The 19,831-nt window shown below is 42.3% G+C and overlaps 2 protein-coding genes across 5 annotated transcripts; both read right to left on the bottom strand.

The window, feature by feature from the left end:
* Nucleotides 1–2,007: 2,007 nt before the first annotated feature.
* Nucleotides 2,008–5,328, bottom strand: si:dkey-200l5.4 (uncharacterized protein LOC795026 homolog). Of its 2 annotated transcripts, none has more exons than XM_056290808.1 (14): nt 5,176–5,328; nt 4,808–4,861; nt 4,666–4,695; nt 4,404–4,436; nt 4,208–4,267; nt 4,097–4,117; nt 3,961–3,996; nt 3,786–3,821; nt 3,584–3,616; nt 3,460–3,477; nt 3,261–3,299; nt 3,130–3,162; nt 2,246–2,288; nt 2,008–2,137 (listed from the first exon to the last, which is right to left on the bottom strand). In XM_056290808.1, the coding sequence occupies exons 1-13, from the start codon at nt 5,228–5,230 to the stop codon at nt 2,248–2,250; spliced, it is 489 nt and encodes a 162-aa protein (XP_056146783.1). In that variant the 5' UTR covers nt 5,231–5,328; the 3' UTR covers nt 2,008–2,137; nt 2,246–2,247. The 2 variants fall into 2 exon arrangements, with proteins under 2 accessions (XP_056146783.1, XP_056146784.1); XM_056290809.1 differs by having other exon boundaries at nt 4,208–4,237.
* Nucleotides 5,329–9,087: 3,759 nt separating this feature from the next.
* pcyox1 (prenylcysteine oxidase 1) lies at nt 9,088–19,681 on the bottom strand. Of its 3 annotated transcripts, none has more exons than XM_056290824.1 (7): nt 19,617–19,681; nt 19,026–19,169; nt 12,810–13,016; nt 12,486–12,660; nt 12,089–12,300; nt 11,282–11,434; nt 9,088–10,955 (listed from the first exon to the last, which is right to left on the bottom strand). In XM_056290824.1, exons 2-7 carry the CDS (start codon nt 19,135–19,137, stop codon nt 10,285–10,287), a joined length of 1,530 nt encoding a protein of 509 aa, XP_056146799.1. In that variant the 5' UTR covers nt 19,138–19,169; nt 19,617–19,681; the 3' UTR covers nt 9,088–10,284. The 3 variants fall into 3 exon arrangements, with proteins under 3 accessions (XP_056146799.1, XP_056146798.1, XP_056146800.1); XM_056290823.1 differs by having other exon boundaries at nt 19,452–19,648; XM_056290825.1 differs by lacking the exon at nt 12,810–13,016 and having other exon boundaries at nt 19,452–19,648.
* Nucleotides 19,682–19,831: the final 150 nt, after the last annotated feature.

Here is a 19,831-nt window from a genome sequence, read left to right as displayed (position 1 = left end):
GGTCAAATTATATTGCTCGCCTCGAGCCAGTTACTTTGAAAGAAAAGGAAGAAAAGCGATAAAATTAGAAAAGGTTAAAGGACTTGTGATACGGGCCTGTGGTTCTTGGTTGCATCATTGTAAAGTTAGAATTATTGGTTGGTAGTAACATTTTTTTTTTGGCCATATCACTTCCAATGGGAAGCTAACATTTCGTTCTTTGTTCTTTTTGTATTATTCATCCTGTGAAGAGCTAATCTGAAAGTTGATTTTTTTTTCACTACTTACGTTTCTACGCTGCATATGTACAATCATTCTCCATTTTGTTAATGTTTTACAAGTTAGAAACAGATGAACAATTAAAGTGCAGTATTAGCCTTTTGCAGCTGTATATCTTCACTCATAATACATGCTGAAACTAATATAGAAGCAACAGCAGTATTTTAGGTGCAAAACGAGGTTATTGATGTGTGTGTGTGTGTGTGTGTATGTATGTGTGTGTGTATGTGTATGTGTCTTTTTTTAACATTTTTTTGTGAATTGTTTTGGATCTGGTCTCGATGTATCCCTCAAACTGCAGGTTTGTTTCCCCTCTCGTCAAAGGGAAGAATTTGCTATCAGACAGTTCATCAGCTAGACCTTTGGGCTTAAAAGGCTGCTCAACTTGTGATAGTTGTTTATAATTTTCTTTTGGCCTTCACCACAAAGGAGTATTAGATCATGATAAAAACAAACAAACAAACAAACAAAACTCGTTTCCCCCACCACTATACCTGACCGTTTTGGCATTTATTTTTAATCGAACAACTATGATGAAAGGACCAGTAGCGGATATGGTAACGTGTTTTTTTGGTTTGGGGGTGAAAGCAGTAGGAAACATCTTTAATTTCCCTTGCTCTCTTACAATGGAGCTCTTGTCAAAACCCACCACCGTAGAATTAAGATTGGGGAACAACACTGCATCAGCGGTAGAAAGCAGTCAAAATTGATTTGGTGGGAAGCGGCATGACCTCAGCGGGCCACAGTTCTCTCTGATCGGCGTGAAAAAAGATCAGTACTCAACTATTAAGTATCTCCTCAGGTCCTACCATCCCCTGACCGTTTGTAGACCTCTGCCTGAAACGTGTTAGCTACTTGAATCTGATTTTAATTTAGTGATCGAATGTTCATGCAAAAGTGTGTACACATACAAGACCTTAAAATTTCCTGTTAAACTTGATTGCATCATTGGGGCGCCCCGGTGGCTTACCTGGTAGAGCGGGTACCACGTAAGGCCGAGTGAGTCCTTACGTGGTACGTCAAACTCGATGGTTAAAAGCTTTAGTCCTGTTCAAGCCTATGCTAGACCTTAGATTTGCAACTTTAAAGTATATCGGCTATGTCACAGCGTAACTTCTCTATGGAATGTACCTCTGCCAACACATTTGGTTGCGTCCGTCACCCCCTTTCCCCGTCTTGGCCTTAGAAGTGGCATATTTGATTCATGGAGCTGGTGGGTGAAAATAGGGACCTAAACCTGGAAGATTTTTATTTTTTTTTAGCCAGATGGTGTGGTGTGGAGCTGACCAGGATGTTGTTGAATTGAGAGTGACATACATCAATGCTGTCATGCCTTCAGAGTGTGGTCCTTGGGCTGCAGCAGTAAATGCATTTTTAAGACTTATAGATGCTGTAGATGCCTTAATTGTTTTTCCCTTTTAGGAACCAAAGATTTTATTTTATTATTTTTTTTTGCACAGGCAGCATACACTGTGCTAACAACTACTGTCAGTATAATGGAAAAAAAGGTTAATAAAAATTGGAAAATCTGCTTCGTTTTGCTCTCATTTTTAATAGATAGCTCAGTCAAAGATCAAGCACTCACCAATGACAGCCCAGAATGGACGAGTACTTCCACGTGACTACATCTCAAGCTAAAGTTTTGAAATAACTTGGAAGCATGGCAGTATCGAGAGAGAAAAAACAGAGGACTCCATGGTACATCACATTTAGGTCAGTAACGCAGATGAAGTTACATAAAGCTTAGCAGGTAGATGGAACAGTTCCCTTTTTATTAGCTTTAAATTCTCAGTGTATTGCAGCACATGTATGGGGTTATGAGTAGAGGCCTCGGATCGGATGCTGCTCCACACGGTCTCGGCGCATCGCTCGGCCACATCTGTGACGCAGGAGAGGACAGATTCCTTTACGCTAGCTGTACATCTCACACGCTTGCATTGCAGTACTTTTCCACAGCTTTCAAAGCAGCGTATTGTATGCGTCTCACCTCTAGCTGCTTGACCCGTGGTCCTTTGAGATCCCCTGGGCACCTGTTAACGAACAATGCATACGATCACTTCAGATCATTTGGCTCCAGTGGTTGCGGTTATCTCTTAATATATTATCAGGGGATCAAGATGCTGAACAACCACATATTTGGCATCTAATATGGAAAAAAAATTACTCTTAATGTTACACGATCAGCTTTAACTGTAGGGGATTCGACACAGATTTGCAGCCTTTATAGCGTGGTTTAGGTCAGCAACTGTGGATCTTAAAATAACTGTGGCAGATGAATGGTACGGTATAAATTAGGCAGAAGGCGCACCAGGGGACGAGTGTCTTCATTTGCCCTGGATTCTTGTCCTATATTCCCATTAAATGCAAGGGGACTATACTGAAATAAACAATACCAGTGCCTTGTCTGCGTGGCCATACTGTAAGCTCAAACCGTGACCTCTGCGGTCTTCTGAAAGTCAGCAGTATCCCCAATAGGAACTGCTCAGGAGCAAACTTTTCTTCACCACTAGTAATGTTTGAAATCAGCACGAGCTCTGAGAATTTGTTGTCTCCAACACTAGAAGTTATTCAGTCATCATGCAAGAAGCTATCGGTGAGACAATGACATATAAGCTCGTAATAACTAAGCCGTTAAAACATCTTGAGGTATGCTCAGTAATCCAGTAAGGAAATCAAAGAAGGTTGAATCGGCTCATCTGAATACAGATGAGCTGATTCAGATACATTCAGATACATTTCATCACTCAGCTGAGTGATGAAATGTGAGCTAATTCAACCTTCTTGGTTAATTTAGGAATTATATGAGATGTTTCATAGGCTTCAGCTTGTCACCCACTTATATGCAATAGAAATTAAATATCAGCCCATCACCTTGTTCCTTGGTTGTGTCCTCAGACAGATCATCTGTAATAGGAAAAAATATGGAAACGGGAGATTATCATAGATGACAACTGTCCAGGGTCCTTGATTATCCACCTGTTGAAGTGTTTCCATTATCTTACCTGAATTGCTCAGGCTGTCTGTCTCTGAGTCATGGTGCTCTGGAAAGACATGAATTTACACTCACTTGATGCTGTATTGATATCGTGGGCTTGCATTAATACAGTGTGACCTGTACTACGGGTTACCATTGGAATTTTACCACCAATACTGATTATATGTAACTGTAGATTTTACAGTTGTAAATACAGATGCTCCTACCCCGCTTTTGTCTTACGCCTGCCGAAAAGAGAAGAAGAAAATAATTTCATAAATTAGTACAGGTTAGATTTCTACGCTATGGTGAAATAATCTGCCCAGAGTAGTGATGAAATATAGGTCTGACCGTCAGTTTCCTCAAGGGAGTCCGATTCTGGATCTGCAGAGGACAGACCGTAGATTAAATGGTAACACTGATATTCTGGTTTTTAATAACTGAACAACAGACTTGTGCATAGCCGGCACTGGCATTTTTGGTTTAAGCAGCCCTTTTCCAAACAGCACTCTATCGCCCCCTATAGGCTGATATAATAGTGACTTTTCCCTACCGTCGTTTGCCGCAACATCGGACTTTCCGTCTCCCTCTGTTGGTGGGGAACATTAAAGTTTAACAATTCTTAATCCGTTGTAAAGATCAGGTACGATCTCTGCAACAGGATGTTTTTTTTTTGGTAAATAAATAAATAAAAAACGGTGAATGTAAAATGTTAAAATTCCACAAACCTGCGTTTTCATTTTCAACTTCGGTTTGCTCCTCCTCTGTTCAAAACATTTTATTGATGCCGCCATTTAAGAAGACAGTTAAAATGTGCTATTGAAAGATTACAGTTTAATGGCAGTCACAGCGACAGCGTCTTACCAGACTGGTCTTTAGCAGCCTCTGCATGGGAGAAAGGAAAGAGAGCTGCGGTAACTCAGACTGACCATCCTGACATGCGTGTCAAGGTGCGTGTTAGCGGGATCCCCTTACCTAAGTAGCGCGCGTCCTGGGTCTTCTCCTCTGTAAACGGGGAGGGGAAACGGTGAGGGTCTGTGGTTGTTGGACGTGAAAATGATTTTACAAGTGCAGAGGACCTATTCAGAGCTAGTTTGACTTTGAGATCGTTTTTTTTTTTTACCGCGTTTCTCGCCCAGGCTGGGCCTCCATCACGTGACTCTAAACTCACCATTCATCTCCGCAGCCTCAAACTCCATTTGATCTGAGGAGAGAGAGGGTTCAAAATGTTTCCCCGTCATTAAAAAAAAAAAACCAAAACAAACAAAACCAAAACATACTACAAGCGGAAGGGAGAAAACATAATAGTTGTGTACAACGTGTCTATAGATCAAAGGAAATGCTGTTACAAATCATACAAAACGCTTTTTTTTAAAATTTGGTTTCAAAGGGTTTGACAAGTAGGATGTGTGCTTATTGGCGAGGCACTGTACCTGTTTTTTGTAGTTCACTTAACTCGCTCGCTGAAAAGGACACATTTGGGGTTTAATCGCCTCAGATCGTGAGGGACACAAGCATTGTCATCATTATCAGGAAAATATCACGATCTATTCAATAATAATGGGTTTTCCATACTTTCCTCAGCAACCGTTTCCTCTTTCTCTGCAGACTCCAGAGATGCGGTGAAAGCTGAAGGGGTGCGCAGAAGTACACAATTAACAAAACAGCCAACCTTTACATTAATGCAGCGGTTCTTTGTTAATTGTACAGATTCATTGTTAGAGTTTTGACATCGGTCAAAACAAACAAACAAACAGTGAAAAATGTAAAATTCAATGGTAGTATATATATATATATATATATATATATATATATATATATATATATATTCTACCTTTGAATTTTACAGTTACCACAGCACAAAATTTGAATTGATTTTTTTTAATCCAGGCAAATTAGTTTATAACTGTTTCTAAATTCCTTTGAAAATCTCAACTTCTTACCAGTGTGGAGTCCTGCCACTGCGAGGAAAACACATACAGGCATTAGAAATCTCATTTTGGCTCCGGGTCCGGTTGTCAAAGGTGCTAGGTGCCAACCCGTTTAAAACCGACGTGCTTTGTAGTTGTCAGTGCGAAGCCTCTTATATGGTGACCCCCGTCACGTCTTGCATGGACTGGCAGCTGTGGTACCATTGTCCCTGCCTACCTGATGGACAGCTGGGTGGCACATCCCGGGTGGTCACCGCACAGACCCATCATTATTCAGACTGTCAATGACACCCATTGTTGGCTCCCAGTCACATGCCCCTTTATTTGGGATGTTTCTGTGTGTGTTTTGAAGAAGGAAAAAGGGGGGTGTGGATTGGGGTGGGCGGCCTGTGTAATCAAAAACAACGTTCATTTCCTTTTAGGGCTGAAAATGTTGATTTTTCTGCTCGTTCTTCGCACATGGATGGGGCTCAGCAACACTCTCTGACAAGTCCTCCATTATGTGCACAGGGTGAGAAGACCCTGACGTGATTTTACACGTTTAACTTGTCTTTTCTGTCCTACTTCTGTCATCAGTTAATTGGGTTCATGCTCAAAAAGGGACATTTCTCATAAGACAAAAAGCAGAAAGCATTAATAATAACGAATGCAATATCTTGCAGAACCCTGACAACAAGTTGACCAGCTAACACAGCGGCTTCAGGAAGTGTCCAGACCCCTTCACTTTTTGCACACTTTTGTGCTGTAGATTTAATTTTAATGGGATAAAATTGCCATTTCAGTGTTGGATTTTTCATAAAATTTGCAAAAATTTCTAAAACCGTATTTCACTTTGTCATTACAGGTTACTGAGTGCAGATCGACTGTTCAAACATGGCCATTTTATCCATGTAAATTTTAATCTACAACACAACGAAGCATGCAAAAAAAAAAGTGAAGGGGTTCGAACACTTCCCACTGTAGCTCGACACCGGACACAAGATTTTCCTGACATGCAGATATGAGTAGATTTTAACACAATTTTACCAAACACAGATAAAGCTATTTTTAATATTTGCATTGAAGTTGCTAAAGCCTGTCTTAGGATGTGGCTACCAGGGAGAAAACCGGTTGCTAGTCCATCACAGCCTCGACACACACCGTGTTCGAGTCTACCATTTATGTCTTTGTATTGTCACAGGAGAGAAGGAGTCCAGAGGAAACCCATCACATACACGGAGAGACATGCAAATGGTCTTAGTGTGAGGCGATGGTGCTAACCAGTATGACACAGTACTTCCTGTAAGTCTGCACGGTTGGCGGCACGGTGGCCCAGTGGTTAGTGCTGTCGTCTCACAGCAAGAAGATCCCGGGTTTGAACCCCGGTGTTGTCCAACCTTGGGGGTCATCCCAGGTCGTCCTCTGTGTAGAGGTCGCATGTTATCTCCGAGTCTGCGGTGGGCTTTCTCTGGGTGCTCCGGTTTCCCCCGCCATCAAAAAAAGACGTGCATGTGAGGGTTTATACTCCTGTCTGTGCCCCTGACCGAGGCAACGGGAAGGGAACTGGAGCTGGTCCCCGGCTGCTGCACGGCGGCTGCCCACTGCTCCCAGCTGCACAGCTAGGATGGCTTACATGCAGAGAGGGATTTCCTCATGGGGAGTAATATATCAAAAATAATAATAGAAAAACAAGTCCACTTATGATGTTTAATTTACATCTTACCCTGGCCTGTCCCACCTACAGTGGCTTGCAAAAGTATTCATACCCCTTGAACTCGTCCACATTTTGTCACGTTTCGACCACTAACATAAATATATTTTATTGGAATTTTATGTGAAAGACCAACACAACGTGGCACACAGTTGTGAAGTACAAAGAAAATTATACATGATTTAAAAAAAATTTTACAAATAAAAAACTGAAAAGTGCGGTGTGCAAAAGTATTCAGCCCCCTGAGTCAATACTTTGTGGAACCGCCTTTTGCTGCAATTACAGCTGCAAGTCTTTTGGGGTATGTCTCTACCAGCTTTGCACATCTAGAGACTGACATTTTTGCCCATTCTTCTTTGGAAACAGCTCAAGCTCAGTCAGATTAGATGGAGAGCGTTTGTGAACGGCAGTTTTCAGATCTTGCCACAGATTCTCAATCGGATTTAGGTCTGGGCTTTGACTGGGCCATTCTAACACATGAATCTGTTTTGTTTTAAACCATTCCATTGTAGCCCTGGCTTTATGTTTAGGGTCGTTGTCCTGCTGGAAGGTGAACCTCCGCCTCAGTCTCAAGTCTTTTGCAGACTCCAACAGGTTTTCTTCCAAGATTGCCCTGTATTTGGCTCCATCCATCTTCCCATCAACTCTGACCATCTTCCCTGTCCCTGCTGAAGAGAAGCACCCCCAGAGCATGATGCTGCCACCACCATGTTTGACAGTGGGGATGGTGGTGTGTTCAGAGTGATGTGCAGTGTTAGTTTTCCGCCACACATAGCGTTTTGCATTTAGGCCAAAAAGTTCAATTTTGGTCTCATCTGACCAGAGCACCTTCTTCCACATGTTTGCTGTGTCCCCCACGTGGCTTCTGGCAAACTGCAAACGGGACTTCTTATGGTTTTCTTTTAACAATGGCTTTCTTCTTGCCACTCTTCCATAAAGGCCAGATTTGTGCAGTGCATGACCAATAGTTGTCCTGTGGACAGATTCCCCCACCTGAGCTGTGGATCTCTGCAGTTCGTCCAGAGTCACCATGGGCCTCTTGGCTGCATCTCTGATCAGTGCTCTCCTCGTTCGGCCTGTAAGTTTAGGTGGACGGCCGTGTCTTGGTAGCTTTGCAGTTGTGCCATACTCTTTCCATTTCCGGATGATGGATTGAACAGTGCTCCGTGAGATGTTCAAAGCTTGGGAAATCCTTTTTATAGCCTAACCCTGCTTTAAACTTCTCCACAACTTTATCCCTGACCTGTCTGGTGTGTTCCTTGGACTTCATGATGCTGTTTGCTCCCCAATATTCTCTTAACAAACCTCTGAGGCCGTCACAGAACAGCTGTATTTGTACTGAGATTAGATTACACACAGGTTGACTCTGTTTAGTCATTAAGTCAACGTTCGATCATTCAGCAATCATCAGGCAACTTCTGAAGGCAATTGGTTGCACTAAGAGAAAAGGGGGCTGAATACTTTGCACACCGCACTTTTCATTTTTGTATTTGTAAAAAAAGTTTTAAATCATGTATAATTTTCTTTGTACTTCACAATTGTGTGCCACTTTGTGTTGGTCTTTCACATAAAATTCCAATAAAATATATTTATGTTTGTGGTCGTAACGTGACAAAATGTGGAAAAGTTCAAGGGGTATGAATACTTTTGCAAGCCACTGTATTTCACCGCATGTGGCTTTGGGGTATCTAAGAAAGGACACAACTGCAATAACAGCAAGACAGAAAATACAGATTAGCTTTTCTCCACCGTTGGCAATCCATCCATCTATCCATCAACCCACCCATACAATATCCGAACCGCTTATCCTACTCAGGGCCGCGCGGAGGCTGGAGCCTATCCCAGCAGGCAATGGGCGGCAGGTGGGGAGACACCCTGGACAGGCTGCCAGACCATCACAGCGCCGATACACACACACACACACACACACACACATACACACCTAGGGACAATTTAGTCTGGCCGACTCACCTGACCTACATGTCTTTGGACTGTGGGAGGAAATCAGAGCCCCTGGAGGAAACCCACGCAGACACGGGGAGAACATGCAAACTCCACACAGAGGACGACCCACCAAGGTTGGACTACCCCAGGGCTCGAACCCAGGACCTTCTTGCTGTGAGGCGACTGCACTAACCAATGCGCCACCGTGCCGCCCCCGGGCACTCCAAACCCCCTAATATGAAGGAGGTAAGTACTTACCCCATACAAGAAGAAAAGAAAAAAGGTTGTGCTTAATGTTTTATTGTTTTTATTTTGTTGTTCTCACCGGTACATGAATTCTTAACCCCACTTTAATCATCGGTTTAAAGTGCACTATGAATCGAGTTTTTCCATATTTTTGGACATACTACAGAACTATTAGAAAATCTAAAAAAAAAAAAACTCCAAAAGTGCATCGAAAAGAAACTATTTATCCCAAACGTAGTTAAAAATATTCTAGTTATACCAGCTAGACATGTCGTGAAAAAATGACACCTGACAATCATAGAAATGGCGACTGATAATTCCTGCTACAGTGTTTAAAAATGTATTGTTTACTGTAATTTACAAAAACAGTTTTGAATCATGTTCCTCCATGTCAGAATCCTTTCCATTACAAACTCGTCTGATCATACTGACATTAATTTTCAACAGGACGAAAGAATTTGCTACATGTTATTCTACCAAGAAAATGACCCGATTCTTCAAGGCACGAAAGCAACTTCAAAAAGCTAAAAACACAATACAGATTCAAGGGACATTGCCATTAAGTGTTCAGTGTGATTAGATTTTCTTCACAAGCGTTCTTTACATTAGTATATTAAAACTAAAAAAAAATAAAATCACAGATTTATCTATTTGCTCATCTCTTGATAACAAACTGCCTGTGGACAAAAGCAAGACAAACCCGGTGGCCTGCTGATTACAGCCGTCTATGAAAGAGGTAGAGAGACTGGAAAACCGTGGGAAGACACAAGTTTGTCAGCATTAGGATTAAACTATAAAGAAAATTACACGAATGTTCACCCACAGACTGTTAGTTGCTGTATTTGAAAGGTGATTTTGTAAATGTTAGCTGGATCCATTTTATAACAGCAAACACCCTGTGCACACCAAGTTCTACCGTAAGCCGACTGTACAAAACTCACAAAACCAGGAAATCTTTGCACCTATCCTGTTGTTCAGCACAGTGATAACAAAACCCCACACAGGAATGGGATTTTTTTGTTTTGTTTTCTTCAGAAAAAATATATGTGGAGCAGTTTTTGATGGTGCTTGATTTTAAACAATAAGTTGGAGGAAATATGAACAATATCCCCATATACCTGATAAGAGTGTTAACACTGCCCTGACAGTGTTACTACAGTGATGTGGTGTGTTTATCTGATATATGGTTGATATTGATTTTGCTTATCCCCTTACAAAGATATAATCCTGCTTCTCACTTTTCAGAGTTCCCCCCTCACACGGGTGTGAAGATCCTCCTGGTCGATCTTGGCTTCTTGGGCATGCCAACGGTGGTGTGCCAGCAGGGCCAGGTTCCTGGCAGATATAGCACTCATCTCCATGGCACTGGCTGCCCACTCCACAGCATTCAGGTAGTACAGCCGATCATGTAGGATGAAAGGAGGGGTCCTGCGGTGTGGTGGGCTGTAAGCTGGGTAAGCCAGCCACTGTGTCTCCGACACTGAATCCCATGAGAGGAACATGAGTCTCAATTGCTCCTGAGATAGTGGCTGTGGAGAGAACACCTTCCACACCTTCGTCTGGCTGGCAGGGGGGCGTTTGTAGCCTGGAGGGATGTGTACAGGATCGATAGAGCTCAGGCTATTGATTGCAGAGCCCTTTGTGTCAGTAGTAAGGACATCGGACACCACAAACTCTGAGGCTTGCTCTGTGGTCCCGAGGTATGACACATTTAGCAAGCCATGGACCAAAGTAGAGACTGTCAGGTGGTATCGGCCAGGGTAGTGAGATGGGATTGGTGGGGAAAACCCTGAGAAGCTGATGTCCGACTTACCCTGGTGGAGGGGCGTGGCTATAATTACTATGTCATATAGAGAGTGTGCTGAGCCTGAGTCCCCAACATAATTGATTTCATAGTAATTGGCTGTGGTACCTAGAAATGAAATACAAGAAAGAAGTTAGTTTGAGAGCCAGGCACATTCAAAGCCTTAAAGGCCTTGTTCAGACTGCAGTCAAATCGGATTTGTTTCACATTTCAAACCACCTCCAAATGTGGTTTAGATATGATTTGCAAAAATCACATTTCATGTGATTTTTTTGCTGTCTAGACTTTCTAAAATCAATCTGGATATAATCTGGATATGCCAAAAATGGACTTGGGCTGGGAGTCTGAACAAGGCCAAAATAATCAAGGGTGGAGAGAGTAGACAATTTGTAGGGGGACAACACCAATCCAATACTAATTTAAAGAACCCATACCTGACTTGGTTGGCCGAACCTTGACTGAAATGGCAGTGACTCTGGCTGGTATAACCTCAGCTTTGCTGTGATAGAGTAATCCTGAGCACACTCTTTTATTGCCTCCATCCACTGCCCACAGGCCCGAATCAGCCCCTGCTAAGGAAACTGCACCTTAAGAGAAAAAAAAAAAGGAACTTAAAAAAAATCAAACATTGAGCTTTCAACTGAAATGCTGAACAACTGTACAGACATAGAATTAAGTAGTCGAAAATACATTTATAGATTTGGTGGATGCTTTAATCAAAAATAAACGAGGGCCAGCCATTTTAAATGAATGACTATTACCAAATAGCACCATAGAGAACTAAATAGTGATCATATAGCCAAGAGTGCATGCCATGTCCACTGCATGTAGAGTAAGTGTGCCTTACATCATCAAGAGTTGAATAGCAGAACCGAATAAAAAAAGTAGATTACATTGCTGCATATCAATATGATAGGGATATCATTGCTTTGAATGCATAAGATGTCAAATATAGATAGAAGAAGGGCCCAATATTAGACATCGGTAAAGACGGCGTCAACGTAAGTAAGGACATAATAGTGATAGGTGACACCAATAATAGTATTACATGATTTATTTTAGCTGGAAAGTGCCCCTTGTTAGTTTATGATTCTTGCTTTGAGTCCATTTAAGGATTGAGGTAGGCTTGAAGGATTATAGTTTTTAGGCATTTCTTGAAGGAAGTGAGTGAGTCCAGTAGCTCTGATGGAGACTGGGAGATCATTCCACTAAAACCATTGTTGACAGATTATGAAACATACCTACAAAGCCGTTGATGCGGACACTTTGGCCATAGTTGACGCGAGTGATGGGTGCAACAATATCATTGAGGAAGATCTGTGAGAAACCCTCTGCCAGCATTGCCTCCTCCAGGGTCTGATTTACCAGGGTGAGAAAACTATCACCACCCATGGCATGCAAGAGCTTCTCCACACTGGAGAAGGAGTAGCCAAACTGCTGGTACTGATAGATCCTGTTAAAAACAAGAAGTTAGAAAATTAATGAAATGACTAACTGAATAGTTAGCAGCCTTTCAGTAAAAACACATTTTGAAGGGTAAGAAAGGGTGTCACAACTGCTTTTTTCCACCAGTACCAACATTGGACTACATTTGCATTGTTGACTTGACAATAATCAGAAAACATAGGCCAGTCTCACCTCATGAATTTGTCCAAAACACTCTCCACCCACATCTGCATGCGAAGAAAATTGAATCCATATCGCCACAGCAAACGCAAGAAGTTGATGATAAACCAGTCACTCTCTTCAAAAGTGAGCTCTTTTCCATCAAAGATGGCCATTTTGGAAGGAACATCTTTCCTTTGCAGTATACCTGGTGAAAATAGCAAATAAATTACAATAAATTCTCCAAACTCTGCTAAGGGGATGCACTCAGATTTATCTACTGGACTATAGTAATAGAAATCCCAATCAAGGTTATCAAGGCCATAACCTGTTTAAATCAAGAAATGTTTGTGTTACCTAATTTGTCAATAAAGTGCTTCATGTGTAGGTTTAGGGGATGGATAACAGAGCCCCCCGTCTCATACTCATAATCCCCAATCTTCACAGAGGCCATACGCCCGCCAACATCACTTGGTTCAAATACATCAATCTTCACCGCTGTTCCAAACTCTTGCCTCAGAAAGTATGTTGCCGCCGTACCACCGATGCCTGCTCCAACCACAGCTTTATGGGGGGGGGGGGGGGGGGAAAGATACCTTTAAAATGGCCACACCAAAAAATGTATCTTGAAGTCAGTTTCAGAGAGCTAGTACAATCCCACTGGCCAAGCTCTGAGCTGATCTCTGAGGTAAGTCCGCCCACCTTGGCTCTTCTCCTCTGAGCTGGGTCCGCCGAGTTGCAAGACAGCTCCAACCTCCTCAGGTCTAGCTCAGCTGAGCTTGCTGTCTGAGTTACGATATCGCCGCACTTGTTACTCTGTAGCTCTACCCGACTCAGCACTAGCGAGCTTCAGTGAAGTTAGCCAGTGATCCTCTTACATCCAACCTCCTAATGAACTGCATTTTATTCACTGTTTTGGAGAATATTTTATGAACATTTTTAAATCCTCATAATAAAATGCCAGTACCAAACATTTTTTAAATGATAGTAGCCTTGTCTGTAAGGATGTTTTTTGTATGTGTGTGTTTTGTGTGTGTGAGGTAGAAAATGGTCAGAGCACCGTTGGTCTCTGATGTCTTTCTGGAGCGACAGAATATATGTAGCTGATTTTGAAGCTTCCTCTTTTTGAGAATATCTGTAGCTGATTTTGAAGCTTCCTCTTTTTGAGAATATCTGTAGCTGATTTTGAAGCTTCCTCTTTTTGTTGGATTATTTACTTGCCACTAAAAGGATTTGTTTATGTACACTTATAAAGGATCACAATAAAATACAGTGTGACATAAATATTTGTACATTTGTCTGAACCTATTTTTCTTCTGTGTGATAATTAAAAAAAGTTAACGCCTAACAGCTGTAGGCCTACAGCTATGGTCTAGTGAAACTGATTAATAATCAAGAAATGCTGAAATTTGAAAATTAATCATCACATACAACTTGTTCATACATACTAGAAAGCTCTCTGACAAAGAACCAGCAAGGAGTAGCCTAAATATTCAAGTTTTTGTTTTTTTGTTTTAAGGAAAAATGTCCAAATACATCTCATCTTTCCTGAGCAAAATGAAACACTGGTCCTTTACCTTTTCACTTCCCGGGGATATGGCCTGGACCTTGGGCAGATGTGGATACAAGTTGGAAGCTGCCATTAATCAATTAGTGCCAAGGCCCTAGTGCCCTGAAGCCCAATAAGTGGCCCACGGCCCAGGTCCAGCCGGCAAACGTAAAATGGCTGGCCCATGTCGATCCATCGGCACTAACGCACCTGTCATTACATGTGAACTAAAGTGTGCAACATGTGAAATAAAGTGCACGCTGCTGTACTTTATTTTGGCCTCACCCCACACCGTAGACTTGACCTATGCCGTAGAGAGCGTGTAGATGTAAGGCGTACTCCGCGCACTCTACAGTCCTTGATTAGACAGAGCCACTCACCAGTTAAGTTACAGATCATCAATAACTGTCCTAAACCGAGAACATGGTCTGCAGGAAAAAGCAGAAAGGTGACCAGGAAAACCGTCAGTTCAAATCTGACTGGACCGATTAGTTTTTTTTGTTTTTGTTTTTGTTTTTTACCGGGCCAGGCCAATGCCAAATCGACATGCTTGATATGCATGCAGACTGTAGCTGTCTACACAGCAGATACTCTCAAGCGGCACACTATGCATGCTGCCGGATTTAATGCCAACTATCCTACAAGATCAGATCACCGCAAACATCCATCCATTATCCAAACCGCTTATCCTGCTCTCAGGGTCACGGGGATGCTGAAGCCTATCCCAGCAGTCATTGGGCGACAGGCGGGGAGACACCCTGGACAGGTCAGAGGGCCGACAGACATTCACACCTAGGGACAATTTAGTACGGCCGATTCACCTGACTTGCATGTCTTTTGCACCGTGGAAGGAAACCAGAGCCCCCGGAGGAAACTCATGCAGACACGGGGAGAACATGCAAACTCCACACAGAGGACGACCCGGAATGCCCCCCAAGGTTGGACTACCCACGGGCTCGAACCCAGGACCGTCTTGCTGTGAGGCGATCACACTAACCACTGTGCTACCATGCTGCTCACCCCCGCCCCCCAAAAAATAGCAAATATGATAACAAATTGTACAAGCACTCCATTTCTACTATCTGTAAATCAACATCGGCACCAGAGAGTGCAACAGCTGCATCATTGCATGTGTCATGGAACCTTGCTAAAGCTACGAAGCCATTCACTGATGCTGAGTTGATTAAAACATGTGCAACTAATATGGTTGGTGAAGTCATGATGAGAAAAACAAGAAAAAGTTGTGGAGCTATTAAAGCAGGTGTCATTGTCGGCTAACATGGCAACAAGAAGAGTAGAACTTCTAGCAGCGGAGTGTTTTTTCCAATCTGCACACCGATTTGAAGAAAGCAGAAGCCATATCACTATCCATAGACTCGTCCTGTGACTGAACCAATAAGGAACACTATCTGTGTTCGCAAGATTTTTTGATGGGAAGACCTTGAGGGAAGAGCTACTTAGTTTTCTTCCTCTGTCTGGGTGCACAACTGGGGAACTCATCTTTAATGAATTAATACATTTCTTTGAGTAGAATGGCTCGGATGTGAGCAAAATTTTGTCCGTTGTCACCGATGAGGCTCCACCAATGCAGGGACAACACAAGGGCTTGGTAAGCAGGCTTACCACTGTTAACTCAGTGCTCTTAGCATTTCATTTCATTATTCACAAACAAGTGTAGTGCACTAAACTGTGTGGGGAAATGAAAGAGGCGATGGATATTGTGACAAGACTGGTAAATGTGACGAGACTGGTAAATTTCATTTGTGAGAGTTCTAGTCTGCAACATCGCCTTTTCAGTGCAGTGCTGGAGGAAATGTCAGCAGAACACAAGGACCTTTTGCTGCATAATGATGTTCACTGGCTGAGGAAAGGCCATGTGTCGGAGAGGGTGTGCAACCTGTGCGATGAACTTGTGTCATTTTTATCCAGACTGTGGAGCCAAAAAGCAAAAGAATATAAAATGTTTTTAAGTGACAATAAGGTTATGGCATATTTGTGACATCATGTCTCATCTAAAGCACCTTAATCTGCAATTACAGGGCAAGAACTGCAATGTTGCAGACATGTGTGAGGCAGTTGAAGCTCTCCGGTCAAAGCTGAACCTTTTGGAGAGGGACATTCATGGGAGAAAGTTGCCCTTTCCATGTCTGCAGGAGCATTGTGAGAAGAACGAAATGCGGGAGGATCCAGCGATGAAGGATTTCATGACGAGCTTGGCAGAAAACTTCAAGGAACGATTTGAAAGTTCCCCTAAACTCTCAGGTGACTTCCTCCTCTTCCTGGGACAGCCGTTCTCCATTCCGGCTGACGGCCAGTGGACTGCAGAGGCCAAAAGGCTGGTACCTTCCATAGATGAGGCAACTCTTCAGATGGAGGTCTTGGAGATGGAAACATCTGATTTGCTCAAAGCACAACACAAGGACGTTGGGATGAGTGACTTTTGGATAAACGTGGTTCCGCAAGCTCGATTCAAAAAAATGAGAGCTATTGCAATGCTCCTACTCACATTTTTCCCATCCACCTACATACTATGTGAGTCATCGTTTTCTTCAATGAACTCGATCAAGAACCAGGAAAGAACCAGACTCTCCAATGCACATCTTGGCCAGTGCCTCAGGCTTGCCATAATAGAAAACAGGCCCGACATCAGGAGGATTGCCTCATCCCATCGCTCTCACTTCTCTCACTGATTGGTGAGTGAACATCCATTTATTTTTGTCCATTTGTCGATAATTAAATGGTTGGTTTTGGACTTATTTTATTTCAAGAGTGCATTTTTTTCTTGTGTGAACCTCAGCACAGGCTTTAAGAATCCCAGGCCTAAATTGTTATTACTGCCACCACCACCACCACCACCACCACTACTACTACTACTACTACTACTAATGATCATAATAATAAAAAATAATGATGATGACAATAATTGTAATAGCAGCAACAACAACATCTGCACATAACACAACTATTGCTGGCGCAATGGGAAACCCCCAGGAACCCCCCCCCCAGATGTTTTGGCCCTTGCTTGGCATGTATGACATGATTTGGCCCTCGGGAAAAACTAATTGGGGAACCCTGCCCAAGTGCACACACATCTTGCTTCTCTTTGTGTCCCTTCACTTGCTCTCTGTTGCTGCCTGCAGTACATAAAGTTGAAAACATCACTGTGGTTTTTCCAGGCTGTCTCATAAACTGCAAAGACTTATCTGCAAACCCATATTAACTTATACATTCTTGCCTGTCCATTTTGCTCTACCACTGGTGGGCTATCTGTACTTGCTCCAAAAGTGCCAAGCTGTAGGTCCAGACTTAATCTCACCTGGCCACAAAATGGTAGAACTCCCTGCTTCCATCAAAGCTGCAGACTTGCTGCCTTCCTTCAAGAATGCCCTAAAGATTTTGTTTTCCAGACCCATCTTAAATGGCCTTAAATGGCCGCTATATAAAAAAAACTGATCAGTGCCACTTTCCAGCTACTTTGAATGACTTACTTCTGTTACTAGTGTCTGATATTTAGGGCTGCCCAGAATACCATTTTTGGGCTCCGGAGCTTCAGCAGTAATCAAGAGCGAACATTCGGAGCTTCAGCCGGGGTGAACATGACTCGGGAAGGACTCAGCCAGACATTTCTCCATTCTCAGCTGAGATGGACGTCATAGCGCTAAAACAGGTGTCTTCTGGTGTAATTAAAATTGTTAATTTTTAAGGATTCTGTTATACCCAATTTCCCCTCTGGGTTGAATAAAATATTCTGATTCTGATTCTACAGTATTGTTGTTTGTACTGTTATTCATTAATAAAATGTATTTTCTGAAAGGTTTGATGTGTTTTATGCATGTTTGTAATCCCAAGGGATTTGATTGAGCGAGGTCCTATCCATGTACTATTTGTGACATTACAGCTTGGGACGATTTTTCTTGTCATGGATAAATTATAGACATACATAAATGCTCACAATGATAGGCTCCGAATCCAAGACAATGCCCGACAAAGCTCTTTGAAACAGAAGCGTAGAAACAGCATACTAGCTCCAACAAATTTAAGATCTGAGATTTATAATATTTATATTTATTTATAATTTGTCAGTTCTACGTACTCGCATACACTGAAACGAAATTTGCCCTCATTCAACCCTTTCTATACACTAGGAGCAGTGGGCAGACCAACTCCAGTTCCAAATTCTGTCAGCTATTAGCCTAAGTCTATAAAGTTTTACAACCTGAGCCCAACAAGGGCCAAACAAAGACACAAGAAAACACACATATGGCACACTGCATTGTCCTCGCTCACTTTGAAGTGTTCCCACACAGCTGAGGTCTTCAGCATTTTGGCTTCCCTTCAACAACCGAGGTAAACTGAAGCATGACGTCCACTGCTGGGAGTGGGAGGGATGTCTAAGCTGAGATGGTATATATTTCTACATTTTAACACTGCAATTACAAAGTATAAATATACTACGAGCATGTGGTGATAAAATGTATTCTACAGTTCACCTTTATTGATAGCCTACATTTAGTAAAAAAAAAAAAAACACAAAAAAAACGAACATCTGAATCCCAAAGTTGAAAATTGAATACCTACCCAACGAACGAATTTCCAAATAGTCAAATATTCGGGCCCAGCCCTAATATTACTAGGCTATTTTGCTATGTGAATCACCTGACACTTCCTATTGTTTACCTATGGCACACTCAGCACTAAATGCACCGGACGTGACACATACACTTAGCTATGATATGATTTCTGTTTGGTGCTTTGTTATGCCTGTTGGTGACACATGAAGATGTCTGCTAATTGCTGACTGTCTGTAAACTGTACACATAAATATAAATGTCAAATCAGCCCAGTGGGAGGTTTGGCAAGGGGTGATGTAGCGCTCGTTGTCCAGGTGGGCAGAGCTACTTTGGAGGAGAGCTTGGAGCTTGGCGAGGGGGACTGTACTCCTAGTGTAATGTCTTGCTCTTTTCCGCATGCAACTCATTCCAGACTGTGATGTTGCCATTTGGCTGGACTGTTAAATGGCTTACCTATTCTCTTGGGCTGATCTCGCAGGTCTGGGAAAGATGCTAGACTTCTTTTTCCAGTTTGACAAAGCCCCAGGAACAGGAGTGTCCTTAGTGACAGGGCTCTTGGACTCATTGTATACTTTTAGTGTCAACTATAAAAGGTATCTGCACACAAGAGAAAACATCAGCCATTATCAGCAAGCCAGTTGATTAGCCTCGTCAATAGTCTGGCTATTGACTCATAAAGTCTTGGCTAAAGTTCACATTCACAGAGTAGTAGACTTATTTAAGGGTTCAAACATGAACTTGCCAAAATGAAACACTTCAGAGCAGAGTGGATAAGCGATTCCTATATGTTACCATCATATTCAAAACTTATTTTGACCAGGAAACATCAAGTCCATGTAATTACAAGCGACTAAGTGACACACTGCACAGTGTGCTCACCATTTCAAAAGTTATTTGAGGGCAGGGGACTCCAACAGAAGTAGACTTCAAAAAGTTGTTAACATTATGCTATGAAATAACTTTGACGCTAGCTATGACTAATAACCACCTGTCTATCTAGACGGAAAACAAGTGAATGGGTTAAAATAAAGATTAGTACGAGACCCGCGAGGAGACCCAGCTTCATTCCGCTTCTATCGCGTGTTGCGTCGCAGTAGAGCGAGCTTCAAATCTATTTCCGGTCAAACTATGTTCTTGTACTTCACAATAAAAGAACTGTTAGTGCCATGTAAAGTGCTTATAGGAAGCCTATCTATCTATCTATCTATCTATCTATCTATCTATCTATCTATCTATCTATCTATCTATCTATCTATCTA

The sequence above is a fragment of the Lampris incognitus genome, chromosome 12 (genome assembly GCF_029633865.1).
Source record: "Lampris incognitus isolate fLamInc1 chromosome 12, fLamInc1.hap2, whole genome shotgun sequence".
NCBI lineage: Eukaryota > Metazoa > Chordata > Actinopteri > Lampriformes > Lampridae > Lampris > Lampris incognitus.
Note: the sequence above shows the minus strand (reverse complement) of the source record. Positions and strands in the feature narration are given on the sequence as shown.